The following is a 26,402-nucleotide window of genomic DNA, read 5'->3' on the forward strand; positions in this document are numbered from 1 at the left end:
CCTTGTTTCGAAGAAATGAAAACTGAAAACTAAAAGCGAGAGCAAAATATTAAACGTAGGAAAAGTTTTGCTGGCCTCAAACTCTATGAAACTGAAAACTAAAAGCGAGAGCAAAATATTAAACGTAGGAAAAGTTTTGCTGGCCTCAAAGCGTGTTCCAAAACTAAAAGCGAGAGCAAAATATTAAACGTAGGAAAAGTTTTGCTGGCCTTATCTGATATATTATGGTGTTGGTAGTATTATTATCAGTCAGAGAAGAGACAGAAGTATGCTAAAGTCATTAAAGGTAATACTGGTAATAGTCATCGTAACAAATTACCCTTCAATTGGTCTTATACTCTTTAATGGATATAACTCCGACAGAAGAAAAAATGTTCGTAAGCGTAAGGCGTAGAAAATGATGATGAAAAATACTTGGTAACTGAAGAATAAGGAAAAAAATTGCCAGCCTATAGAGTTAGCTCGGTTGCAAGCGCTAGACCGGGGGATCGATTCTCGCCCGGGGTGAATTTATCCTAAAGGGATTAGGTTCGTTCTCGGAAAGGCTGGCTTTCTCCTATCCTGTCCTACTCTCTTCGATTTCGGGATGATAAGAGCTCCGTTGTTACAGTTCCCTCTATCAAACCTCTACAGTTCCCTCTATCAAACCTCTACAGTTCCCTCTATCAAACCTCTAATAATTACAATATTGGTACACGTATTAGTATCACAATTATTAGGATAAGTAATTTATTATAGTAATTACTTATGCATTTAGAGTAAATATTTCGATGATATGACTCGGTTAACTCATGAACCATGCTATCTCGAAAGTGAAAACTGGAAGGTGAAAACCTACTTTTACCATGTCTTAAGCAAGATAGGTTCGAACCAATCAGAAGGCACCTTTCGTTACTCGTACAGTGTGACACAAAAGTTATTTTCTGAAGATTTGTAAAGGAAAATACGATGATGTACTGCGGATTTGGTAGATAACTGTACACGAGTCCAGTTTTTTTTTTAAAATTATATCTATTCCCTCAGGTATTCTCCTATATGGTCCGCCCGGGTGCGCCAAAACTTCTCTGGTGCGCTCCCTAGCTGCGCACTCTGTACCGAGTCCTAGCCGCGTCCGCTGCGCAGCGCGCAACTATATTCTCCCTATGTGGTTTATATCTCTCTTCCCTCAGGTATTCTCCTGTATGGTCCGCCCGGGTGCGCAAAAACCTCTTTGGTGCGCACCCTAGCTGCGCACTCAGTGTACCGAGTCTTAGCCGCATCCGCTGCGCAACTGTATTCTCCGTATGTGGGCGAGGCGGAACAGAATGTCACTCAGCTCTTCCACCGAGCGCGCCTCGCTGCGCCCGCCATCTTGTTTATTGATGAAATAGGTGAGTGGATTTTTTTCCCCCTAACACTATAGCCCCATTTTATTATGTGACTTTTTTTTTATTCGACCATGGAAATATGAATTTTCAACTTGAACTGAGTGCCAAAGCATATTCCATGGTGTTTACCCACAGAATCCCCCCATGTGCCAGCCTAGTTAGCTTAGTAGAAAACCGCATCTTCCTAGCTCATCTAGAAGTGGGTTAGAATTAGTATGAGTGAGTGAGTGAGTCAGTGAGTGAGTCAGTCAGTCAGTTACACAAGGCGCTGTATATATTTAGGACTCGGTTAACTCATGAACCATGCTATCTCGAAAGTGAAAACTGGAAGGTGAAAACCTACTTTTACCATGTCTTAAGCAAGATAGGTACCACCTTAGTTGATATTGGTTGTTAATGTAGTCATAGTAATGCTATATACCTACTCGGTATAGGCACCTACCATCTTAGTAGATGTCGTCATGTATGAGAGACTTCCAGCAAGTTATCTAGTTATCTTGGTTATCAGAAGAACTCTGAAGAGATCATAAACTCCTGAATTGTTTGATAATTCAATTATAATTGACCGAATAATGTGAGTTATAAGTTTTAACTCGACGATTTTCTTTGGGAACCACATACCTACTTTTTTTCAAAGAGGTTTGATAGAGGGAACTGTAACAACGGAGCTCTTATCGTCCCGAAATCGAAGAGGTACGCAATGTATTCTGCCAGCCTAGTTAGCTTAGTTGGTAGCGCATCTGCCTTGTAAGCGCTAGGCGGCGGGTTCGATTCCCGCCCGGGGCGGATTTTATCCTGATGGGAAATGTTCGTTCTCGGAAGGACTGGCTTTCTCCTATCCTATCTTCCTTCTCTCTTCGCTTTCGGGACGATACGACCATGGCAGTTACAGTTCCCTTTAGCAATCTTCCGTTTCTTTGACAGAGGGAACTGTAACTAAGGTCTTATCGTCCCGAAATTGAAGAGAAAAGAAAGACAGGATAGGAGACAGATAGCCGTTCCGAAAAAAGGATAGTGGTTTGGTGTGTTTTTGTTATTAAATAAATAAAAAAATAATAATAAATAATAATAATAAAAAAAACGCCAACATCTGACAAAGATCTGAAATCTATCAGAAATAATCTGTACCTGCCTTTCATGTTCCATGCATGGGAGATTTGTAACTTGGGTCATCTCATTACTCTTATAGAGTTCATGGTACATGGAGTCTTTGCCAATGCTAATAACAAATATAAGAACTAGTAAGAGGAGATAAACCAGTGATTTCCAACTAGCGGTCCGCGGGCCCCTGGGGTACCCGGATTTAATCTCACCCCCCCTACCATCATAATGAGTACCGGGTACCCATACCTAGGTTGATGTGTACCATTACTTCTGAGTTTTAAACACACTCAGCACCTGCACCTCTTGAAATGAAAATTCAGTTCTTCAGTACCTTGAGGTCAAAATTCAGTACTTTTCTGGACTGTACTGGATAAGCCGTCAAAATTCAAAATTTTGCTTTTGTCCGCCAATACACAATTTTTTCTCGCGTACCCCTGGTTGAAAATCGCTGATCTAACATAGGTACCTAATTATGTGATATGACTGACATAACATAATTATGTAGGCTAAGTAGACAGGTAATGTTCTTCTTAAACTTAATAGTTACTCCTAAGAGTCGGGTGAAATATGAGCTTTGGGTTGAGTCATACGGACGTAATATTGTGGACTTGCAAGAAATGAGCTTTGGTAATATGTGTTTTACGTTTTAACATTTTAAACAAACGCAGGTGTATCTAAGAGCTCCTGAAGATGTTGATTGATCTTTTCTTTTTTTACTTTTTTTTTCTTGGAGAAGTTTGATAAAAGAAACTGTAACTGCTAAGGTCTTATCGTCCCGAAATCGAAGCGAGAAGGAAGACAAGATAGAAGGAAGCCAGCAGTTCTGGGAACGAACATTATCCATTCAGGATAAAATCCGCCCCGGGAAGGAATCGAACCGGCCCGGCCTAGCGCTTACAAGACAGACGCGCTAACCTCCAAATCTTAGGGTCTGTAAGCCTGTACGCGCTAACGTACAGACTTACACTGTCTTCCTTCTTTCTTCGCTTTTGGGACGATGAGACCCTAACAGTTAGTTCCCTCTGTCAAACCTCTTGAAAAAAAAAGACACCTATCTACTCGTATACCTAAACTACAGTGAGTTGGTTTGTTTACAGTAACTTTTTATTGTGCAATGCTCGATTCCGCTCTGTTAGCCACTAAAAGTTGTGTCACGCCTTTACTACAACACAAATAAACATATGAAATCATGACTCATATATTGTATAAAGTAATACATGTGTGAAGGTTATTGTAACACATGATCGTAAAACAGATGAACGCCTCTCACTTTTAAAGCAGTGGTACTTACCTGGATGAAAGATAATTTAGATATGATAGATTACGTTTTATAGCTAGGTAATTATACTAGGGTTTACACATTGTTACAGCAATCTCTGCAGTCATTAAAGCATTTCAGAATATTTACTTCTCAAATCATGTGAGAAGTGTATTCTTTGTCATGGAAATCCAAAAATGGGGGCATAAAAAGAAGGGAAACTGTTAAACTCTCACAAAAAAATCTAAAACATCAATTATTTGCGGTAAAAAAAAGCTGAAAAAAAAAAAAATCTGCGTTTGCCTGAGAACGAACCTATAACTGCGAATATCGCGAACAAACCGCCGATAACGCGAAAAAACCGCGGATACCGCGAACAAACGGCGGATACCGCGAACAAACCGCGGATACCGCGAACAAACCGCGAATACAGCGCACAAAACGCGAATACCGCGAACAAACCGCGGATACAGCGCACAAAACACGAATATCGCGAACAAACCGCGGATACCGCGAAAAAACCGCGGATACCGCGAACAAACCGCGAATACCGCGAACAAACCGCGGATACCGCGAATACAGCGCACAAAACGCGAATACCGCGAACAAACCGCGGATACAGCGCACAAAACGCGAATATCGCGAACAAACCGCGGATACCGCGAACAAACCGCGGATACAGCGCATTGGTAACTTATCACAGAGAAATCGGTGAGGACCTTCCACTTATGAAAATGAAGGGGAAATGAGTAAATTAAGTCCAAATGTCCAAACTTCAAACCTATGGTCAAAATGTAGGAGAATCCTCCCCTACATTTCCCCTGACCCCCTACATGGTTTTTGGTAGTAGGGGGTCAAGGGGAGGTTTCTTCAGACCTAGATTTTTGTCAGAGCTCATTCTCTCTTCTGCTTTCAGACTGGAAGGTTCTCTCTGCTCCCTCTCTCCTCTCTGTGATATCTCCAAATATTTCAACATGATTTTTTTTTTCTTTCAACAATAGTTTCCATTAGAGTATTTAAGATGACCAAGGAGTCTTCCCTATGTAACTTTTCTAAACAAGAGTTTCCATTAGGGTATTTAAGATGACCAAGGAGTCTTTCCTATGTAACTTTTCACGAGAAATCGATCGGTGTACATGTAAGGGTTCTAGGAATGATGGTTCACGAAATATGCGCTTGTAACAAGCCAATATCAAAAAATTTCGAGTTATATCCACTTTTTTTACACCAATAGTTTGCGAGATACAGCCTGATTTCCTCGAATTTGTCATCAAAATTTTTGTCAAAAGAGAACGAATGATAATGTTTTTGAAGAAAAAGAAAGAAAAAGAGACAAAAAAAATTGTTTCAATAAAAAAAGCAATCAATCTAAAAAAATAATCATTATATTTATTTATCACTTTTTCGGGTTCCAAAAATAATAATAACATAATACAAAATAAATACTTAATAAATAATTAAATAAAATAATTTCTATACTGAAAAGTTCCTCGCCTAAAAAAGTAGGTAATTCACAAGTGAAATATTAAAGAATAAATCCTATTGCCTTAGTTAGAAAATACAATCTACATTTTGTCTAAAAAAGGATAGTAGACGTCTACTACTTCAATGGCCTAGAAAATGTCTAGAAAAATGTTGGCTTAAAATAAACTTTTTCAAATAAATGTCTAAAAATTGTTTGTTTGTTTTTTTTTTTTTTTTTTTTTTTTTTTTTTCCCTAGGTTAGCAGAATATAACAATCCTAAATTCTGAAAACAATTATTTAATACGGCAGGGATATAAAAAATATAAAGCAGCGAGCTATTCCACAACCCTAACTTAAAAATATAAAAATACAATAAGTAGTGCTAGGAATTAGACGTTAAATAATACCTAAACATGTCATCATTTTTGCTCACAAACAACTTAGAACTTAATCGGAAGTCTAATATAAGCAGTTTTCTTTTTCGTTTTTTCCCATAAATAAATAATTATAATTAAAGAAAAGGAAAAGAAATACTTGGAATTTTCTTTCGAAAGCTATAAAAGTGGCGGTAAAGTGGGGACCTAAAAAAATAAAGCAATTGAATATAATCAACCAACCTTCTCATGAAATTAACGAGTAATACTCGAAAATACTCAAAATATAAGGAAATTAAATACTGTAAAAATCAAAATACTACAGTGTGGAACAGCTTAGAATACTCTCTTAAAACTTAACTTCAATAAGGTACCCTACATGTGGAAACATAAATAACTAATTAAATCAACAAATTTACAACTTTCATTAAATGATTTTCTTTTAAAAATTTAAGTTTCTTTTATACTTACATTTTGGTATGACAGACGAAATTAGTAATTTTCTCTCAAGGCATGAAGGTATATAAAATTGACTCTGATGTTGGAAAATGAAATAAATTGACACAATTTCCAAGGGTCTTTTCGGTCACTCATGCTCCTGCGGAAAGTGTGGCACACACGTTTCGGCACTGCGGTCTGACAGACGGAGCGTCTTAGATCTTTCAGACGGTCTGAAGACAGAAGTTGGAAGCTTTTTCCGCCACACTTTCCGCAGTAGGAGCGTGAGTGGCTGGCCAAAACCGCACAATTTCAAAACTAAATTGAGTAAAAAAATTGTGCTTTGCAAAATATGGCTAAGAGCTTAATATCTAATGGAAAATTAAAAAGCAAAAGAAGCTGACAAAGTTCCAATTTCTAAAAAGGCACTAATAATTTCCGTCCGGGGATCACAGTCTGAACTTTTTTCTCTCTTCCGCTAGTTAATTATTAATAAATTGAACAATTATGCAATATTTATGGTCAACTTTTCTTAGGGCCACAAAGTGCGTTTAAACTCTTTTTAAGTTTAACTCTCGGACAAAGCAGTCTGATTGACTGATAAAAAAAAAAAAATGCCAATTGCATAAACCGAGATTAAAACTACGGAGTTTACACTCTTTTTCTGGCCTTCGGCCTTAATCATTGAAGCAGTCCATAGACTGTGATGCCCCGGCCCTAAGTCTTGCAATTTCTGAAATACAAACAACTATTAGGTGTAATTTTCCCCCCATTATTTCTGTATTCTCACCAAAATTCATTCACAACTTCTGAATCTTATTCAGAATTTTCCGCTTGAGGGTTTTGGATTTCTTGGGCGAGTTCGCACTATTGACGGAAGTCGAGTCTTCTACAGCCTCATCTTGAGTGGTGCTCAGCGAGCTGTGGCCTTCCTTAGTGCTATTCAGCGAGGCAGGTTCTTCAGAGGTGCTATTGAGGGAGCTATGTCCCGTGGAATCGAGTGAGCTAGGTGCGGTGCCGTGACTTTTGCTTTTCCGGTGGTGCTTCCCCAGGGCGGTCACTTTGGGCAGAGTTTTGATTAGTTTGGAAGCGACTGCCCGAGACAGGGTCCGATGTTTCTTGCTACTGATGGACGCCGTGTCGCTGGTGTCCTTGACTGACAACCGGGAGGTCTCGGGTTCGGAGGAATCGTCTGTGGGAGAGAAGAGGAGGGAAATTATTATCTGAATAAAAATAGGAATAGAATATTGGGTGTCTCCCGCGGCTGTTCTACTACCTAACCTCTTCTGGGCTTTGAACATAGCTACGAGTGTCCATGATAAAGTTGTGACCACCAAACGTTGCAATGAACTCTCAAGAATATGTAAGAATATTTTGAAAAGCATTAAAAAAAAAAAAAAAAAAAAAAAAAAAAAAAATGAATGTCCCCACGGAAAGAGTTGAGCAATTATAGTGCTCTCAATGCCCTACATGATGGGTTCATTTCATTAAATACCAATCATCTGTTGTCTTTCCTCCACACAAAATTTACAAGGTCTCCTGTTAGGGCAAGTTGGGCATAACGAAATATACAAAGCAAAGTCTAACTAGTGATAACTAATAATTATGAGGGGGAAAAGTCTTCCACATACATATTATACACTTTTTTTTAATCGAATTCCACCCCATAGATTACTTTCTTTAATTCTATCTACAGATCATTTATTTTGGGGAAGAAAGGTACTCTATTTTCAGTGTCGCACCAATTGTGAAGGATCTTACATACACAGTCAAAGCTGAATCTAGAAGAAGGGTCTACAAAGTGTCTTATAAGGTGAAGGAAACAATTTCATAAGTAAAGATACAAAATAAAGCAGACAGGGCAAGAAGTAGAAAGATTCGTATTCGTATATAAGCTTAACCCATTCTTTGAGGCAGTTTCCCCCAGCACATAAGTCTCAGAGTGGTCTTTTTACGTTCTTTGTCCTATAGGAAGGAAAGTAATGTATTGTGTATGGATTGGAATTAAGTAGTATAAAGATTAAAGTTGGCAGAGTTTCTAATGCAGGGTTTATACGCTTTTCCCGGAATGAAATTGCATGACCATTCCATTACTTTTCCAGAAAATTTTCATGAGTTTTCCAGAAAAATTAGGGGGCGGAGGTACTTAAAAATCAGTAAGATTACCCCTTCATTAAAAAAAAAAAAACACTACACCATAAGACTTGTTTAGACTGCTGGATGTTGTGGTAAAGGGACTTGCCTCATTTCAATCAGGAGAAATAAGGTAAATTCTATTCGATTCTATTCTGAACTTACCTTGTCTCTCCAGCTCCTGCTGCTTAATCTCAATATCGGCCAGTTCTCGCTTTACATTCTCCATTGACATGGGAGCTATAGTTCGCCTCTGAGGTATGGGAACAGGCGGGGCATGCCCCTTCTTTCGTCGCCACTGCCCGTAAGTGCTCTTATGGGGTGTGAACCCGGCGGGGGTGCTTGTAGCTCCGCCACTGCGAATGTTTTCAGTATTGAGGGAATTATTGGATCGATGAACAGTGCTGGTTTTGACAGAACTATTAGGAGGTTGGATATTTTCAGTGTTGGAGGGTGGTTTCGAGGGGGTCGATACTCGGGGGCTGGGTGGCGGACGCTTTTTGGTTCTCGGCGACTGGAAGAGAGAGGAAGGTAATGGGTTATTTTCAGCAAATGCAAAATGTCAAGTGGGAACGGTCTTTTCTAACAGACGTCACTATCGTTCGGTCAACAAAGATTCGACCAATCAGTGCCGAAGGGTTACTCACCACTGGCGGGGGTATAGGTGACACCACACCCAGACTCGACGGGGGAGGTGGGGGCGCGGGCTTCTTCTTGCGAGAGGCCATACTAGTGCCGGATACGAGGGAAGTCATACTGCCCCGCCCCCCTACGGCAGAGGGGGGTCTGTGAGCGCGGCGCGCCGGCTCTGGTGTCGTGAGATAGGTTTTCCTGTGAAGAAAAAAAAGAAGGAATTTTAATTGTGTTAAGCATAAATGCTTGTCACAAAAGACCTTGCTTAAATTTAATTTTTTCTAAAAGAGAAGGGAAAATTAATTGTAAAAAGGGGGGAAAACATTAATTTACGGACGAACAAATTGGGCGATTTTATCTTCTAAAATAAGTAACATTTGTTCTCGGAACGGCCGGCATTCTTCTATCCTGTTTTCGTTCTTTCTTTGTGTTCGGGACGATGAGACCTCTGGTGTGTTGCAGTTCCCGCTATCAAACCTCTTCATAAAAAAAAGTGGACACACTAAGCTACAGAACTGTCAAGTCCAATAAAGCAGTTGTTCATGACAAAATGAGCGACTCCAGCCGCCCATTAAGAAAATCGCAGCCAAGTTGAGTGACCGCAAAACACGGAGCTCAAATTTCAAGTAGTGTGTAACTCATACATATGAGTATAACGTAAATTATAATATATGGGTACATAGATATAATGTATAGTCCAGGTAAATTGATATTATTTCGGGAAAGAAGCCACATAACATTGGATAGGGGGAGGTGGGGCCACCAGAGTTTCCTAATGAGGAAGCTATAGACGCGTAGGTGATAGTTTGAAGCTCACCTCTGTGGCCGAGTGGTCAAGAACACTGACTCTCAACCTGGAGGTGCTGGGTTCGAATCCCGGGCAGGGCTGAAATTTTCTAACGAGACTTTTTCGCTCTTGGATAGGCATGGATGAAAAAGAATGTGCAAGGATTTTTTTTTTTTTTTAGTGCTCCCCAAATCTTTTCTTCCCTCCGCTTCTGAGTAAGTTCGTGTTGAAATCTGACGTTGTTCACATTGTGACAGCTATCACTTACAATATAGAGAGGGAGGACAGGCTAGAGAGAGCTTCTTATCAAGTCCAAATCATATCTAATATCAAATCGTATATCCTATTTCACAGCACTCCTTATTGAGGACCGTATCTGACCACAATGGTCTCTTATGTGAACAGTTCACACACAAGGATTTTTTTTTTGTAAATATAGGTACCTATACATTTTTTTTTTTTAAATAAAACCACTTCCTTTTGTCCGTTATTAACTTCAACTTCAATCTTCTTATTCCTAGCCATTTCCTATTTAAATAGGGTCGGTCTTTTTCGCCAGCCTCTCAATCCGCCCGCCCTAGGTGATTACTTTGGGCTGACATTTGGTTTTGGCTACAAATTTTATGAGCGGATGCCCTTCGCACTCAAACTTGACTATTTCTTTAGCAAGGGAAAAGCAGGCTGCTATACTCCCTGTTTACAGTCCCCTAGCAAGACTAAGCTGGTCTACTCCCTGTTTAATGTCCTCCAGCCAGACAATTCCCTTAAAAAAAAACTCTTACCTGAGGCCGTTTTTCGGAAAAAAACTTGATATTTAATTTGAACATTTTCAATTTTTGACCGAATGACAAATTCCATGACTTTTCCAGGTCTTCTTTGAATTTTCACGATTTTCCATGACTTTTTGGCCGATTTTCAGATTCCATGACTTTTCCAGTTTTTCCAGGTCGCGTATAAACCCTGTAATGGTAGTTTGGCGCAAAAAAAAGAGTTCAAAGCATTACGTGCGTAAGCAGGTTGCTACGGTTATTATACGACTTACCCTTATAAAGTTAGTTGACGCATGCCTCAAATGCCACACAATGTTGGTTACAAATGGGGCTGAAAACTTTTCAGACTTTTCGGAAATTTGGAGACATTAGAACGAAAAGCAAGGGTTTGATCCCCCTCGTTTTGTGATATTGGCCTATATATTTTTTTCTTTCTTTCAGGGTTCGGTTTTCCAGGGTTTGAATCCCAACCAAAGTAGATAATAAGGTGGAGAATGCCATAGCTATTAACCTTCCACCCTTGATCAAAATTCATTCCTTCGTACAATATTGTAAGACTAATTAATCTTACTAAAAATTGTAAAACCAAATACCCATCCAATTTAACCGCGGCCCAAGATGTGTGGGTACCTACTTGACAAATTCATGCAAATAAATTCTCAATTAATGAAGAAATAAAACATTACTTATAATTAAGAAAATTAAAACAAAATTTGAAAACCAGTACAGAAATCGATAAGATTCTTATATTAAATAAATAATCTACTAACAACTAAAATTAAATTAAAAAATGCAAACTTTAATAGAGTAAATAATAAAAATTCAGTTATGGTTGCAACATTCCATGTGCTGTTGTAGTTTTTGCGTCGACGTTAACTTTTTTTTATGAAAACATATTATATGCATATAAAAAGAAAAAAAAATAATAATAATTTAGAGGAAAGTGGTTTATTTCAACCGAAGAAAATAGAGGTCAAACCAATTTATAAGTAATCGAACATAAAAAAGTAATAAAATTATAAAAATTAATATTCAAATATTATAAAGTAAATGTGAGTAAAGACATGCACAAACATAGAAAAGAGCAAAATTGTAAGTGGAAAAAAATGAGTAAATGGAATTATGACAGTATAAAAAAAGGCTTGTATTATGAAAATTGACTAATGCCCGGGATCTCAATCCGAATTCAAACTTGGTTTAAGTTTTCTCTTGGATTAAGTAATCTGATTGGTTAAAATGTTTGAAATCAACCAATCAGATAAATCAGATTGCTTCATCCAGTTGAAACATTGATTGCTTTTCTGGTCAGAATATGTATTACGAAGAGGGCTTCCTATGAATTTCAAGACTGATTGTAAACTTGACAATCAGGGAAGTGAAATTAGACTGATGTCTTGGCAACCATGGGATTTGTGAGATTAGATTGATGTCATTTGAGTTAGTTAATGAAATAACAGCCGTGTTTTTCATTCCAACGTGGCGTCCACTCGACGTTCACTTGGTGTCAGGAGTGGGGGTAAAAAATGTGGAAACCAAACAAAACAAATATGGCGGAACTGAATGCTACTCGGGAGTCGCTTCCGGAATTTAGGACGCGGGGTTCACTTGAAGAGATACGCCAGGAGGGGAAGTGAAATGAAAAAACACGCATCAACGCGGCATTGGCGTCGGAATAAAAAACAGAGCTGATGACAGAAGGGTGTGTCATAAATTGTGGTGCTGGCCATCGCTTTAGCACATTGTTTAATGACGAAAAAAATTGAAAATTAAGTAAATAAACAAATAGTAATAAAAATGTGGTGGTGTTATAAGTGAATGGAATGAATGTAAATCGAACCTTGAGCGAATATGTTGATTTGTGACGTGACACTCCGGTCCTCTTCTAGCTCCTTGAGCCGGTCCTTCTCCAGAAGTTCCACTATCTCATTCCGCCGCTCTACCACTTCCACGAGTCTGAGGGGAAACAAAAACCAAAGGGAAATTAAGACTTTTCTGCAATTTCTGCACGTTACCTAATCCTAACCCCTAATTACTCTGATGACTAGAAAAAAAGTTTCATTTTGTTTCGTTGATTTTGTTTCGTAGCAATGAAACAACTGCTACATTAGACTCTTGTGGTCTAGCTAGGTGACATTAAACAGAGAGTAGACTAGCGTCTGGCTGTGCTATAAACATGGAGAAGAACAGCTAACCCTAACCAGCCAAGCTAGCTGATAGTTTCAAAGGGTTCTCTCCGCTTTTAAAGAATAAGCACAAGTCCTCACGATGGTTGACTGCGGTTCAGGACGAGCCAATTAAACATGGCTAGAGACCATCACCCCGGTGTATGGCTGATATAAAAAGATATATTTTCTTCATTCTGCCATCACCATTCGACTACAGCTAAAACACCAACAACAAGCCCTAAATTTCTTGTGGTCTAGCTAGGGGACGTTAAACAGAGAGTAGACTACCGTCTGGCTGTGCTATAAACATGGAGAAGAACAGCTAACCTTAACCAGCCTAGCTAGCTGATAGCTTCAAAGGGTTCTCTCTGCTTTTAAAGAATAAGCTCAAGTCCTCACGATGGTTGACTGCGGTTCAGGACGAGCCAATTAAACATGGCTAGAGACCATCACCTCGGTGTATGGCTGATATAAAAAGATATATTTTCTTCATTCTGCCATCACCATTCGACTACAGCTAAAACACCAACAACAAGCCCTATATTTTACCTCTAGATTATATTATTACCATATTCTATTCTTACCTCTGGATAAGCTGTTCTTCCCGCTCCTTATCCGCATCGGTCTTATTCTTAGCCGGTCTCAACATAAGGCTCCTAATCTGATACTCCAACTCTGCATGTTCTTCCTCTAAGTGATATTGGCGCCGCAGGTACATTAGTTCCGCTTGGCGCCGCAAGAGGTCGTTCTTTTCGTTTACTAATTCGAACAGCTGCAGGACCAGCTCTTCCGTGTGGGCGGGCGAACTGGGGTAGTCTTTGGAAGGCTCGGTTGTCGACGGTGCTGCAGGGGAGTCTTTGGAAGGGACTGTAAGCGAGTCTTTTGAAGGGTCTGTAAGGGAGTCTTGGGGAGGATTTTCATTTGATGGACTGGGGTAGACTTTTGAAGGGTCAGTCGATGAGTCTTCAATTGATTTGTTGACTTCTTTAGAAGGAGTTGTGTCGGCTTGGGCTTCGGATCGGGCACGAATGAGGTCTTCCAGTTTGACTCCTGGTAAAAAATAGAAATACATCTGTTAAAGAAATAGATCTTAAATTTCAGTTCGAGGACGGAACTCGGATTTGACCTTCGGGACGGAAGTCGGAGCTCCCCAACTGGTGCACTTAACGTTCTATCGTCGCTGGTCTGTTTTGTCTTTTATCGACTTATTTGTCTTAAAAATTATCTCAATGTAACTTTATGCTTGATCCCAGGAATCCATAAATAAATATGTCTTTCCAATTTTTAGCCCCAGATAAATAAATAATAGTGCTTATTTATACTGCTCGCATAGGACTGAAAAGTCCCTTTACTCCAGCAGTAGGCTACTACTATTATTGTGGTCGTGTCTACTTGGTTATATTCTTTGCTTGGTTTATATTTGATGTCCAATCTTTCTTCGTTATTGTCTTTGCTAGGTTCATATTTGACATGTTCGTTTTGAATTTGTTTGTCAATGCGATGTTCATCTAATTGTTCTACAGAGCCTATGACCAAGTCAGGTAGAGGTGATGCATTGGGACTATCCTTGTATATGTTGTTAGTGTATATGTCTTTATTGTTGGTAACATTGGTTATTTCAGATAGTTTGTTTTTAGATGGGCTGATTGTAATATCTTCAGAAGTTGCATCTTTTGGTAGTTCATCCTTTAGATCTAATTTCAAATTTGTTGTATCTCTCGCAGGCTTTTCAGACTTTTCTTCTTTGATGTGTGTTTCATCTTCTAGCCCATCTAATGGAGCGTCTTCCATTTCAATCTTGTGGTATTGCTTATGGCTTTGGTTTATGGCTGCAATAATGCTCCGATTGTCTTCTAGCGTTTTTCCTATGGCATTGTATTCCGAGTCGAAATTTTCGTTAGTAACATCGTCTATGGCACCCGTGTTGGTTTCTGGTTCATGAATATCAATTTCGGCGTTCTTATGTCTATTTACAATATTATTTACATTACACGTCAAGTCTTCAATTTGTTGCGCTATGGTTTCAATGTTTTGAATTGTTCTGTCAATTTTTGTTCTGTCTTCATCCAAATTGTCGTGGATTTCTTCTTTGTTCAACGACGTTGAAGAAATATTGAGGAAACTAGTTTCCGTTAGGTTTGTCGAAGAGAGGCTGATATCTTTTGCGCGTCCGTTTTCACTGTTAATTTTGTCTACATCGGATTGACTATTGTTTAGATTCAATTTCTTCATATTCACCTCGTTATCTTCGTTGATTATATTATTTGTTACCGCGTCACTTGGTTCTAGTAGTTTTGAATTTCTATTTTCAAATTTGTTCGAGATGTTTTTCTTCTGATTGGAAATGAGGACTTAAGAAATAATTGGTTTTCTAGACTATGAAATCATAATTTGGTCTCCCATTTCTCATAATTGTGTTATTACAGGAGTCGTGCAAAAATAAAGACCGATGATAGAACTGATCAAACGAAGTGATAATCGAACTGCGCCTTTTGCATCAATGGACTCTACATTGGCAACATGCTTCTTTTCTTCCATTTTTCAAGTAGTTCAGTGATATAAATATGAGGACTTTTTCAAATTCTTTCAATTTGCTATTGTTCAAATTGATGTTTCCTATTTTCTGCGGTCTATCTGACTTATACTGTGTCTGGTTTGACGCGACTTCAATATTCAACGATTTTCTTCGATTATCATCTGAATACGGTGACTTGTAGCTTAAATTCAAATTCGTATTCCCATTTGTTTCGTCGTGTGAGAAATACCGCTTGAGTTTGGTAGGTTCACGCAGTTTACTTTTGGTTCTATCTTGGCTTTCCTTTATCTTGTTGATCTTGTCCAAGATGATACTTTGCTTACTTCCCGTGATGTCTTCTTTATCTTTATTGTTATATTTGCTTTCGATTGCTTTCTGATAGCTCCATCGTTTACCATCGTCTTGATCTAGATCGTTCCAAACACTTTTCGCGTTGTATTGCTTCATGTCCGGTTTGGGTTTGGTTGGTGTTGGTTTGTCGAAGAATCGAATGCTATTCTGTACACTGTTGACTTTGTCGTCGTCCGTGGTGCATTTGTTTAATATATTGAGATCATCATTATGGCGTTGTATTGCTTCATGTCCGGTTTGGGTTTGGTTGGTGCCGGGTTGTCGAAGAATCGAATGCTATTCTGTACACTGTTGACTTTGTCGTCGTCCGTGGTGCATTTGTTTAATATATTGAGATCATCATTATCCATATTACGCTCCATGTTGGTGGATTCCACAGAGGCAGTAACAAGATTGCTATCACAATGGGTTGAAGGTTCACTATCAGTGAGAAGGTTGGTTGATTTATCTGAAATGGAACGAAACAAAGAAATTCATTAGGTTGTGATGATTGCCTTTCATGCCTTTCTACAATACATTTTTTCTCACTCTCTCTTTTTCAACTTGGGATTATACTTGAATAGTTTGTTTAAAGAAAAGTTTACGTTAATCTAACTAACCGGTGAGGTATTTTCTTACTTTTTTTTGTAATGGAAGTAACGTCACTACAAAGTCTATACACATAGCTGCCAAGGTCTTTGGAGTTTTCTTGCTTTGACATCACATTTGTACGAATTACGAATAAATTTTGGGAAAGGTTTTTAGGCAGAAACCCCTCCCTGCTATTAACGTTAAAAACTCTCATTTCCTTGGACTAATAGGGAAAATCATTTTCAGGTCAACATTTATCTCAAACCCCAGCTGTGAAAATTCTTGAAACCAAATCAAACTAAATTTTGTAGACGCTTGATTGTAACTCTCCAGAATGGAAGAGTATTGTGTCTGTTGTGTCTCTCCTAACGGTCATTATGGCACAAATGAAGCCCCATCTAGTCAATGGTGTTCGTACAAGAGCTCTTTGGTCGAGGCTAAGCTAAGTGCGAAACATGAAGCAACAATTAGGGACCTGGGACCTGTAGTTTCGCCTGCAAACGCAAGATACTTCCGAGATAATCTGACTCGTTAAATTCCGGTTGGCCTAAAGCTGTGTCCACACACAGTCGACGGCGTCGATCGACGAGGTGAATCTATGTTGTCGAGGCCGTGAACGGTTTCAGTCGACGTCGATTGATGGCGTGGACGATTTGTGGACACAGCTTAAGCTTTCACCGGTTTCTCTCACCTGAATTCAGTTCAGCATGGTAGCGGTCGTCACCAATGGCGTGGTGACCGTCTGGACGGTCACTGGACCGCAGCGGGTCGGTGAGACTCCGCTCTTCTTCGTCCGGGCACACTTCGCAGCAGAACTGCCCGGTGTGCGTTTCGTAGGCGTTGATGCAGGTCAGTTGCGACTGACAGCGGGCACATTTAAAACAAGTCCGATGAAAGAGACGCGCGTTGAAGGCAAACCTCTGGGCGAGGTAGACCTTCTCGCCGCATAGGGAGCACGAGTTTAGCTTGAGCGAGCCAGGCAGGGTTGAGGGCGGTTGGGAAGGTGCGCGGGGCGCTCCTGGCTCTCGGTGTGCTGGGGAAGTTGTTTTCTGTGGTACATCAACGCCTGGTAACTGTGGACAGAGAGGAGAAAGAGATTAGACAAAGAGTCTGGGGTTAGTTTTATTTTTTAAATATTATTATTATTATTTTAATTAAAAAGGCTAAATGTAGAAACACACTACCATCATGTCATGTGTAGTTCAAAGTTTTCCTATAATATTGTAGGTAATACCTAAGAAACCCAGCATAATTTAATAGGACAAGGAAAGTCATGTGATGTTATCGCCAGATTTTTTATGTCCACCGGATTTCAAATATCCGGTAACCTGTGATGCTCCCAACAGATAGTGGGTTATCTGTGTTGCTATTGGTCAATTGGTCTCCCAGATCTATCGAATGAAACAGATATCGCGCCGCGGCGACTAAAAAAAGTTCAAAAGAAATAAAATTAAATTAAATGAAACACGAGAAAATTTAACAAGCTGATACAATAGATCTGGAAAAACAATCGAACAATAAATTAAAAACTCAAGAAACGGATAGGAAAGAAAGAATTAAAGTGACAGTACACGTTACACAATTAATAGCTGAAACTCCCGACAGAATTTGGGAATACGAGGTACAAAAATAAATAAATGATAAATAGATAGCCGACCATGCACGAAACAAGATGAAATGAAAGTCGCAGCCAAATTCGAATAGAATAGAATGAAGTCATACAGACAATTTAGAAATGTAGACAAGAATGCCGGTTTGACGTTAGTACATAGAGACGTTAGACGTTTCTTCTGGTTTCTGACGTTATAAAGAATCTGACTAAAGGCAGCATAGAAAATGGCAGCTACTGAAATGTACTCCATGAAGTTGTAAACATGTTAACAGACTCCCGAAATGTAGATACACTAAGAACTTATAATGTTATAAATATGTTAGTAGATACAGTAGACAGAGAAGTTTCTAAATGACAAAAATTTCGACTAAACATTTGAAGTAGGTAGCAAAAATACGCAGCAAGCACACATTTGAAATGGGGAGCAAAACGAAACTTCCAGATCGAAATTCCAAACACATATTTGAAAAATGTAGCAAAATTACTAAAAACACAAAACGCACACAGTGAATAGGTACCTTGTGAAGAAACAGATCCACACAAGGGATTTAGACATGTAGACAACACTGCAACAGATACCTACTCGAAGCACTCGAAAAAAGTGGAAAAGACAACACAAGAGACTAGTAGGAAAAAGGAAAGTAAAAATGACACTATGTAGCTATTGTAGGTAATAGACAAATTAGAAAGTACAAAAACTTGAAGACAATATTAACACAGACGAAAGGTTAGAAACACAAAAAAACATCAAGAAAACACTGCACTGACATTGATAGAAAAATTCGACAAGACAAAACACATTAACAAACACTCTCGGAAGCTGAATGAGAGATCAGCTGAGGGAGTTGGAATAAATGGATACACAAGTGACAGCAATGAACTCACAATTTACCCAGAAAAGAAAAAAAGAAAGAAGAAGAAGAAAAAATATATAAATAAAATAAAATAGGGGAGTCATACACCGGTCGGTAAATGGTGGAACAGATTTGCTCGTACACATTATCACATAAGAGACGAGAAGATACCGGGGGCAAATGATGCTCCAAAGCAGCCTGTTAATGTTCAGACAAAAATAAATACCAAAACGAACAGGAGGAGAAAGAGATAGTGTAAAACAAAACATAAGCACACCGACACAGAATTCGAAAAAAAAAGAAGAGGAAAAAAGTGTCCTATAGTTGAACCATTCATTGGAGATTTGTTTTTTAGTCCGTCCTTCCTTTATTATTACAATACCAGATCTATTATCTGTGTTGTGATTGGTCAATTGGGGTCTGGGGTAATCTATTGTTGTTCGGCCTAGTGATGGAAGTAGGTTAAGAGGAAACTTTGGTCGCATCCGGTCCAGACAATACTACATTGAGTGTGTGTGTCAATGGCAGCTTGTGTTGAAACTTGTCTGTGTGCCAGAGTAGTTAGATTGGAAGGTAGCGCACCTAAACTGATTAAAGTAAAATCTGATGATGGTAAAGTCTAGGTCGGGGTCAACCGTCTTTGTGTAGAGCCTAAATACCGCCCCTGAAAAGGGATCAAAGGGATTCTTAATTGTGTTAAGCTTAAGCTTATTGCTATAAATGTTGTTATCTAATGCTTGAGATTGACTATTATGTCATAGATTGACTATTATGTCATATATTGCTATAAATTGTATTTTGTTTAAACTTAATAACCTAGTTTTTAGATTAGATTAGATTATATTCTGTAAAATGGATGTAACCGTGAAATTATATATGTATATAAAAAAAAATAATAATAAAAAAAAAAATGCTCAAGTATCAAGTTATGACAAACATCGTTCCCCCATTATTGCACCTAGATAAATTTTATGACTTGACTTGGACTCGAACCACTAACCTCCAGATCCAAAGTCCAACGCGTTAACCACTGCACCACCCAAGTAACTCCTCTGATAATGTTTGTGGTGTCTAGGTCGGGGCCGAACGCCCATGTGTCAAGTAGGGATGGGTAAATATTCTCTGAGTCGATTCAAAGAGTCGAATATTTCAAAAGAATCGTGAATCGCGATTCTTAAATTCAAAGAATCCCGATTCTTTGAAGAGTCGCGATTCTTTGAAGAGTCGAGGTTGTACCTACGTTGCCGTGCCCTGTACAACTACAAACTACTCAATCTCATTGGTTACGAGAGTGATCCTGTGTGCTGTCTCTCTCTCACTACAAAAGAATCGCGATTCTTTTAGAGTCGATTCTTTGAGTCGAATATTTGAAAAGAATCGAATCGTGGTATTCGAATATTCAAAAAGAGTCGAATATCCCATCCCTACCCCTAACATGTATTTTAAATACACCAAATATCACAAGAAAGACCTGGGAGAAATATAGCACCTTGGTAGGTACAAGTTTGAAGTTTCACACTCGAGATATATTTCGAGTGAGTCATTTTGTTAAACACCCTGTATGCAGTAGTGTGGCGACATTGCTATGTACACTATGTATGCGCCTATGATGGAGGAATGACCTTTGATTACTAAAGGTCTTCTTAAGGTATGTCCAAACATAGTCGATCATTTGTTAAACACCCTGTATGCAGTAGTGTGGCGACATTGCTATGTACACTATGTATGCGCCTATGATGGAGGAATGACCTTTGATTACTAAAGGTCTTCTTAAGGTATGTCCAAACATAGTCGATCATTTGTTAAACACCCTGTATGCAGTAGTGTGGCGACATTGCTATGTGCCTATGATGGAGAAATGGCCTTTGATTACTAAAGGACTTCTTCAGGTATGTCCAAACATAGGCGATCGAGGGCCAGTCGACTATGTTTGGCCGTCGACCGGCCGTCGATCGACGAGGAAAATCTATGCGGTCGAGGCAGTGTGGACACTGGACACATCTTTAAAGGTATCCCCATCCGTGGCACAAGCGCTTGCTTTATCCTAAAGAGGTAAAGTTCGTTCTAGGAACGGCTAGCTTTCTCCTATCCTGTCATCCTTCTCTCTTTGCTTTCGATTCCCTCTATATCAACAGTTACAATAAGAGTAACCTTAATTAAATCTTTTGGGGGAACAAAAAACTGTGACCACTAGAATTTGGCCTATTGGCATCAAAAGGGTCAAACATAGGACTAAAGCAGTTCCAAGTTAATCAAATTGCCTTCAGGCCTTTAATTTTCTTTCCATACTTATTACACCCCTCTCTTTTTCTCACATTCTCTCCCTATATCTCTCTCCTTGTCTCCCTCCCTCTATCTCCTTCTCTCTCTCGCTCTCTCTCTCCCTCTCCTTCTCTCTCTCTTCCCTCTCCTTCTCTCTCTCTCATACTCTCACTTCCTTACCTATATTCTATCTCCTTCTCTCTCTCTCTCTCTTTCTCTTGCCCCTCTCCTTCTCTCTCTCTCTCTCTCTTTCTCTCACTTATTACACCTTCTCCTTCTTTTCCTCTCTTTCTCTCTCCCACATTTGATATAAATCTTACAAGTCTCATTTGTTAAGTAATAACTGGACTCCGCCCACAGGAATTTCGTCAGAAAAGACCTCCATTTCAATGTAATGAAATATGTACATACACTGGCTTTTCGACCTTTGATATACATGACATTAAATTTATTATTCTGGTACGCATCTACAACACATGTATGCAACTAGTATCAAGCCTAGAGGTTCAGATGTTCAGACTACAGGTTCAAATGTTCTAGATGAGTACCAGAAAAATAGTTACATGTGTTTCAAATTCAAAGGTCGATAAGCCAGTGTAGATTACTTAACACATGAGAATAATAATTTGACATATCGACCTTTGAGACATATGACACCATTACAGGTATTAAGGTTAGTCAGACAGACAGCCTATAGCAAGTATTCATGCAGTGACTTTTGTCTAGTACTAAATATAAACATATACGACCTCGGCCTATTGAGCAAAGAGTCACACTTGCCATTTGAAATCTCACAATATCTGTGATACTTAGATCCTCGTTAGTGTTAATAAAACTTTAACAATGGAGTTATTATCGTACCAAATACAGCAGGAGCTTAGGAAAAAGCCAGCCGTTCCGAGAAGGAACCTTATCGGTTTGGGGGCACGGTTGGTCCAGTGGTAACGCGCTTGCTTGCCATGCAGAAGGTCCCGGGTTCGAATCCCACCATCGACAAAAATTGAATGAGATTATTTATTATTCTTTCAGTAAAACTTTGTAATACATACAATTATCTATTTAAAAAAAAAATATTCTTGCAGGTTCTGAAAGTGCCTTTCAGTCGTACTGTAGACGGGGATGTTGTGTATCAGAATGATCATATTCAGAATGAAATCTACTCGTGTGTTCTCAAACAAATGTACAGGGAGTGTAAAATGTTCATCTCTACATTCTCGACACAGTCGCATGACTCACTTCTCACTCAACTGGATGAGTTTTACGAGAAGGTAAAAAAAAATCTCTTTGTGGTAAAGCAATGTCAGCTCCCATAGTCTAGTGGTCATTGCACTCGCCTTGCATGCGGGGAAATCCAGGTTCTATTTTCAGCATGATACAAAAAATGCGGGGCCCACTCAGCCTTGTGAGGAATATGAGTACCATAGCTATGTAATATAAATGCACATAGCAACCAAGGCCATATAAAAAAAAAATAAATAAAAAAAATAATGCATTTATTTATTTTGTGGTTGGGGTAAAACAGAGAGCTTCTTCACAACCTCTGTGGGTATCACAGGACAACTAAGTGCTTCCTTTACTGGTATTCATTTTCAAACTCCAAATGCAGAGCCAAGTGAAGACCATGTCTAGAAATATGTATGATATCGTACTTGACCATTATCTCAAACTAAACAAAATTAAAAAAAAAAAACCTTCGGCCCCACTGGGAATCGAACCAGGAACCTCCAGTGTGCAAGCCTAGCGTGATAGCACTGCCACGGATGTTGAAAAAAAAATAAATAAAAAAAATAATGCATTTATTTATTTTGTGGTTGTGGTAAAACAGAGAGCTTCTTCACAACCTCTGTGGGTATCACAAGACAACTAAGTGCTTCCTTTACTGGTATTCATTTTCAAACTCCAAATGCAGAGCCAAAAAAAAAAAAACCTTCGGCCCCACTGGGAATCGAACCAGGAACCTCCAGTGTGCAAGCCTAGCGTGATAGCACTGCCACGGATGTTGCTCCTCAATCAAAATATAAATAAATATAAATACTCTGTCTCTATTTCCAGTACCTGCCCACACTTCGTATTCAGAACTGTGATATCCTCGACTTATTCCAAGGGATTCAATTCCTACCCCTTGATAAGATGACATTCCTGCATATTCAATCCTGCATCAATCTTATGCAAGCTATGTTTCCGTTTGTTAAATATTCCATGTTCCTGTGCCACGAACAACTGGTTTGGTAAGGAAATATTTATGATGAACTTTTTTTCCCCCTAGAGGTTTGATAGAGAGAACTGTATGTAGCAGACGTAGCTATGGAGGTCTTATCGTTCCGAAAGCGAAGACAGGATAGGAGAAGGCTTGTTCTTGTCGGGTGATGAGATATTAGAGGTAAGATGAGTTCACCTTTTTTTCCAAAAGGGTTGGTAAAGGGAACTGTAACAGCTAAGGTCTTATCGTTCTGAAAGCGAAGAGAGAAGAAGGACAGGATAGGAGAAAGCCAGCCGTTCCGAGACCCCCTAGAGGTTTGATAGAGAGAACTGTATATAGCTATGGAGGTCTTATCGTCCCGAAATCGAAGACAGGATAGGAGAAGGCTTGTTCTTGTTGGGTGATGAGATATTAGAGGTAAAATGAGTTCACCTTTTTTTCCAAAAGGGTTGATAAAGGGAACTGTAACAGCTAAGGTCTTATCGTTCTGAAAGCGAAGAGAGAAGAAGGACAGGATAGGAGAAAGCCAGCCGTTCCGAGAACGAACCTTATCCCTTCAGGATAAAATCCGCCCTGGGCAGGAATCAAACCAGCTACCGAGCACTTACAAGGCAGATGCTTTACCCACCAAGCAAGCCAAATAAGCTGACTTTATTTTCAAGAGGTTTGATAGAGATATTTTTTTTTTAGGCCATTATTTATTTTATTTATCTTTTTTTTCTCCCGAATTATTTTATAATAATAATAGTGCTTATTTATACTGCTCGCATAGGACTGAAAAGTCCCTTTACTCCAGCAGTAGGCTACTACTATTATTGACTCTTACCTGGGTGTTGGCACGGGCGTTTTCTTCAGCTCCACCTTCTCTTCCTCTTCAAGGTCACTGAAGAACGGGTTGGTTCTGTCAAGGTCATCCTCAGGTTCTCCAAAGGGATTGGTCGATTCAGACCTCTTACCTGGGTGTTGGCACGGGCGTTTTCTTCAGCTCCACCTTCTCTTCCTCTTCAAGGTCACTGAAGAACGGGTTGGTTCTGTCAAGGTCATCCTCAGGTTCTCCAAAGGGATTGGTCGATTCAGACGTCCTTGAAATCTCCAGGGACACTTCTTGCGCACTATCTTCCTCATCGTCACCGAAAGGGTTAAGTTCTTCCGGGTAATCGATATCTTTGGTGGATGATGCGTTTGATAGGGATTTCTTACAGGTGTCGTTCAAGGAAGTGTTTTTGTCCCTGATTTTGATGATTTCTTCATTGGTTTGAATTTTGATGTTTTCTTCTTTGTTTTGGATCCTGATGTTTTCTTCATTTGTTTGGATTTTGTATTAACTTCAATCTTCTTATTCCTAGCCGTTTCCTATTTAAATAGGGTCAGTCTTTTTCTCCAGCCTCTCAACCCGCCCACCCTAGGGTGATTACTTTGGGCTGACATTTGGTTTTAGCTACAAATTTTACGAGCGGATGCCCTTCGCACTCAAACTTGACTATTTCTTTAGCAAGGGAAAAGCAGGCTGCTATACTCCCTGTTTACAATCCCCTAGCAAGACTAAGCTGGTCTACTCCCTGTTTAATGTCCTGCAGCCAGACGATTCCCTAAAAAAAAACTCTTACCTGGGTGTTGGCACGGGCGTTTTCTTCAGCTCCATCTTCTCTTCCTCTTCAAGGTCACTGAAGAACGGGTTGGTTCTGTCAAGGTCATCCTCAGGTTCTCCAAAGGGATTGGTCGATTCAGACGTCCTTGAAATGTCCAGGGACACTTCTTGCCCACTATCTTCGTCATCATCACCGAAAGGGTTAAGTTCTTCCGGGTAATCGATATCTTTGGTGGATGATGCGTTTGATAGGGATTTCTTAGAGGTGTCGTTCAAGGAAGTGTTTTTGTCCCCGATTTTGATGATTTCTTCATTGGTTTGAATTTTGATGTTTTCTTCTTTGTTTTGGATCCTGATGTTTTCTTCATTTGTTTGGATTTTGATGTTCTCTTCTTGGATTTGGATACTTTCTTCGTGAAGAGGTTCATCATCATCCGTATCGTCTCCAAATGGATTCAAACTGTCGCCAGTTACTTGGAGAACCTTCTTGTTTGTTGGGACCGAAACGGTGTCATGTTCGTTTCCTTTGATGTCAACTTTTTCACATTGTTCAGTGTCCAATCCTTGGGTGTATTCGTCTTTGCTAGTTTCATATTTGATATCTAACCTTTCTTGGTTATATTCTTTGCTTGGTTCATATTTGATGTCTAATTTTTCTTGGACATTGTCTTTGCTAGGTTCATATTTAAGATCGTTTTGGATGCGATGTTCATCTAGTTCTACTGAGCCTATAACTAAGTCAGGTAGAGGTGAAGCATTGGGACTGTCCTTGTATATATTACTAGTGTATATGTCTTTATTGTTGGTAATATTGGTTATATCTGACGGTTTGTCTTTAGATGGGCTGATTGTAATATCCTCAGAAGTTATATTTTTAGGTATGTCATTCTTTAGATCCAATTTCAAATTTGCTATATCTTTCGCAGGCTTTTCAGACTTTTCTTCGATGTGTGTTTCATCTTCTACCCCATCTAATGGAGCGTCTTCCAGTTCAATTTTGTGATATTGCTTATGGCTTTGGTTTATGGCTGCAATAATGCTCCGATTGTCTTCTAGCGTTTTTCCTATGGCATTGTATTCCGAGTCGAAATTCAAGTCTCATACATATTTCTTCAACAATGATTTCATCATAACCCACCAGCAGGCATGAGTAAGAGTAATGAGCAATAAGGAACCCAACAAGTACAATCTGGTATCTGTACGTGTGTGTGTGTGTGTGTGTGTGTGTGTGTGTGTGTGTGTGTGTGTGTGTGTGTGTGTGTGTGTGTGTGTGTGTGTGTGTGTGTGTGTGTGTGTGTGTGTGTGTGTGTGTGTGTGTGTGTGTGTGTGTGTGTGTGTGTGTGTGTGTGTGTGTGTGTGTGTGTGTGTGTGTGTGTGTGTGTGTGTGTGTGTGTGTGTGTGTGTGTGTGTGTGTGTGTGTGTGATATGGAACATGAAATGGGTTGTATGTAAGGCCAGCCACTTACTATCGGGTAGACCTGACAGGTAGAATATAGAACATCAGAATAGAATATACCTTGTTTATCCTGCTCGAATGAGACTAAAAAGTCTCTTCTGTCCCTTTATCCTAGCAGTCTAAACAAGGTTTCGTGTATTTCTTAGGTTTGTACACGAGACCTTTTGTTTAGACTGCTGGGATAGGTACTTCAATAATGGATGCTTGTAAATGCAGAGTCGAAGTTCGAACATCTATCTTAATAAAACTTCGAAGTTCCACTTAGGTCCAAGATGAAACTACGAACCCTCCCTAATGTGTTATGACATGACTTATAACAAGTTATAACTGTTATCAGTCATCATATCGAGAGAATTTTCTGATAACATGACTATTTTACTATCACAATCAAGTCAGACCATTTTTTTATATTCCATGAATGTGTTCGCATTATAGTATACATTCCATGAATCATGTAATTGTAATTGTAGCTTCTACTA

General features: G+C 39.2%; 4 protein-coding genes across 4 annotated transcripts in view; 2 read left to right on the forward strand and 2 right to left on the reverse strand.

The window, feature by feature from the left end:
- Positions 1-2,609, forward strand: part of LOC103519427 (vacuolar protein sorting-associated protein 4-like) — a 3,618-nt gene extending 1,009 nt beyond the window's left edge. Inside the window, exons 3-5 of the mRNA XM_026830937.1 lie at positions 1,024-1,125; positions 1,170-1,370; positions 2,557-2,609. Coding sequence (XP_026686738.1) covers positions 1,024-1,125; positions 1,170-1,370; positions 2,557-2,609 — 356 coding nt within the window. The remainder of the gene's footprint in view (positions 1-1,023; positions 1,126-1,169; positions 1,371-2,556) is intronic.
- A 2,777-nt stretch (positions 2,610-5,386) lies between these two features.
- LOC103519428 (bromodomain-containing protein DDB_G0270170) lies at positions 5,387-19,961 on the reverse strand. Its single transcript, XM_026830939.1, has 9 exons — positions 19,907-19,961; positions 19,418-19,539; positions 16,643-17,024; positions 15,700-15,829; positions 15,067-15,565; positions 13,866-14,846; positions 13,079-13,566; positions 12,167-12,282; positions 5,387-7,198 (listed from the first exon to the last, which is right to left on the reverse strand). Exons 1-9 carry the CDS (start codon positions 19,959-19,961, stop codon positions 6,807-6,809), a joined length of 3,165 nt encoding a protein of 1,054 aa, XP_026686740.1. The 3' UTR covers positions 5,387-6,806.
- Positions 19,962-21,155: 1,194 nt separating this feature from the next.
- LOC103519429 (vacuolar fusion protein CCZ1 homolog) lies at positions 21,156-23,037 on the forward strand. Its single transcript, XM_017448196.2, has 3 exons — positions 21,156-21,261; positions 21,709-21,947; positions 22,732-23,037. The coding sequence occupies exons 1-3, from the start codon at positions 21,156-21,158 to the stop codon at positions 22,909-22,911; spliced, it is 525 nt and encodes a 174-aa protein (XP_017303685.1). The 3' UTR covers positions 22,912-23,037.
- A 794-nt stretch (positions 23,038-23,831) lies between these two features.
- Positions 23,832-25,564, reverse strand: LOC113471635 (probable inactive protein kinase DDB_G0270444; the record flags this gene model as incomplete). Its single annotated transcript, XM_026830940.1, has 2 exons — positions 23,832-24,194; positions 24,846-25,564. Coding segments are annotated over 2 exons (1,082 nt in total), but the record flags the coding sequence as incomplete, so codon positions are not given.
- Between the last annotated feature and the right edge of the window lie 838 nt (positions 25,565-26,402).

This window comes from Diaphorina citri, unplaced genomic scaffold (assembly GCF_000475195.1).
Source record: "Diaphorina citri unplaced genomic scaffold, Diaci psyllid genome assembly version 1.1 scaffold2724, whole genome shotgun sequence".
Classification (NCBI taxonomy): domain Eukaryota; kingdom Metazoa; phylum Arthropoda; class Insecta; order Hemiptera; family Psyllidae; genus Diaphorina; species Diaphorina citri.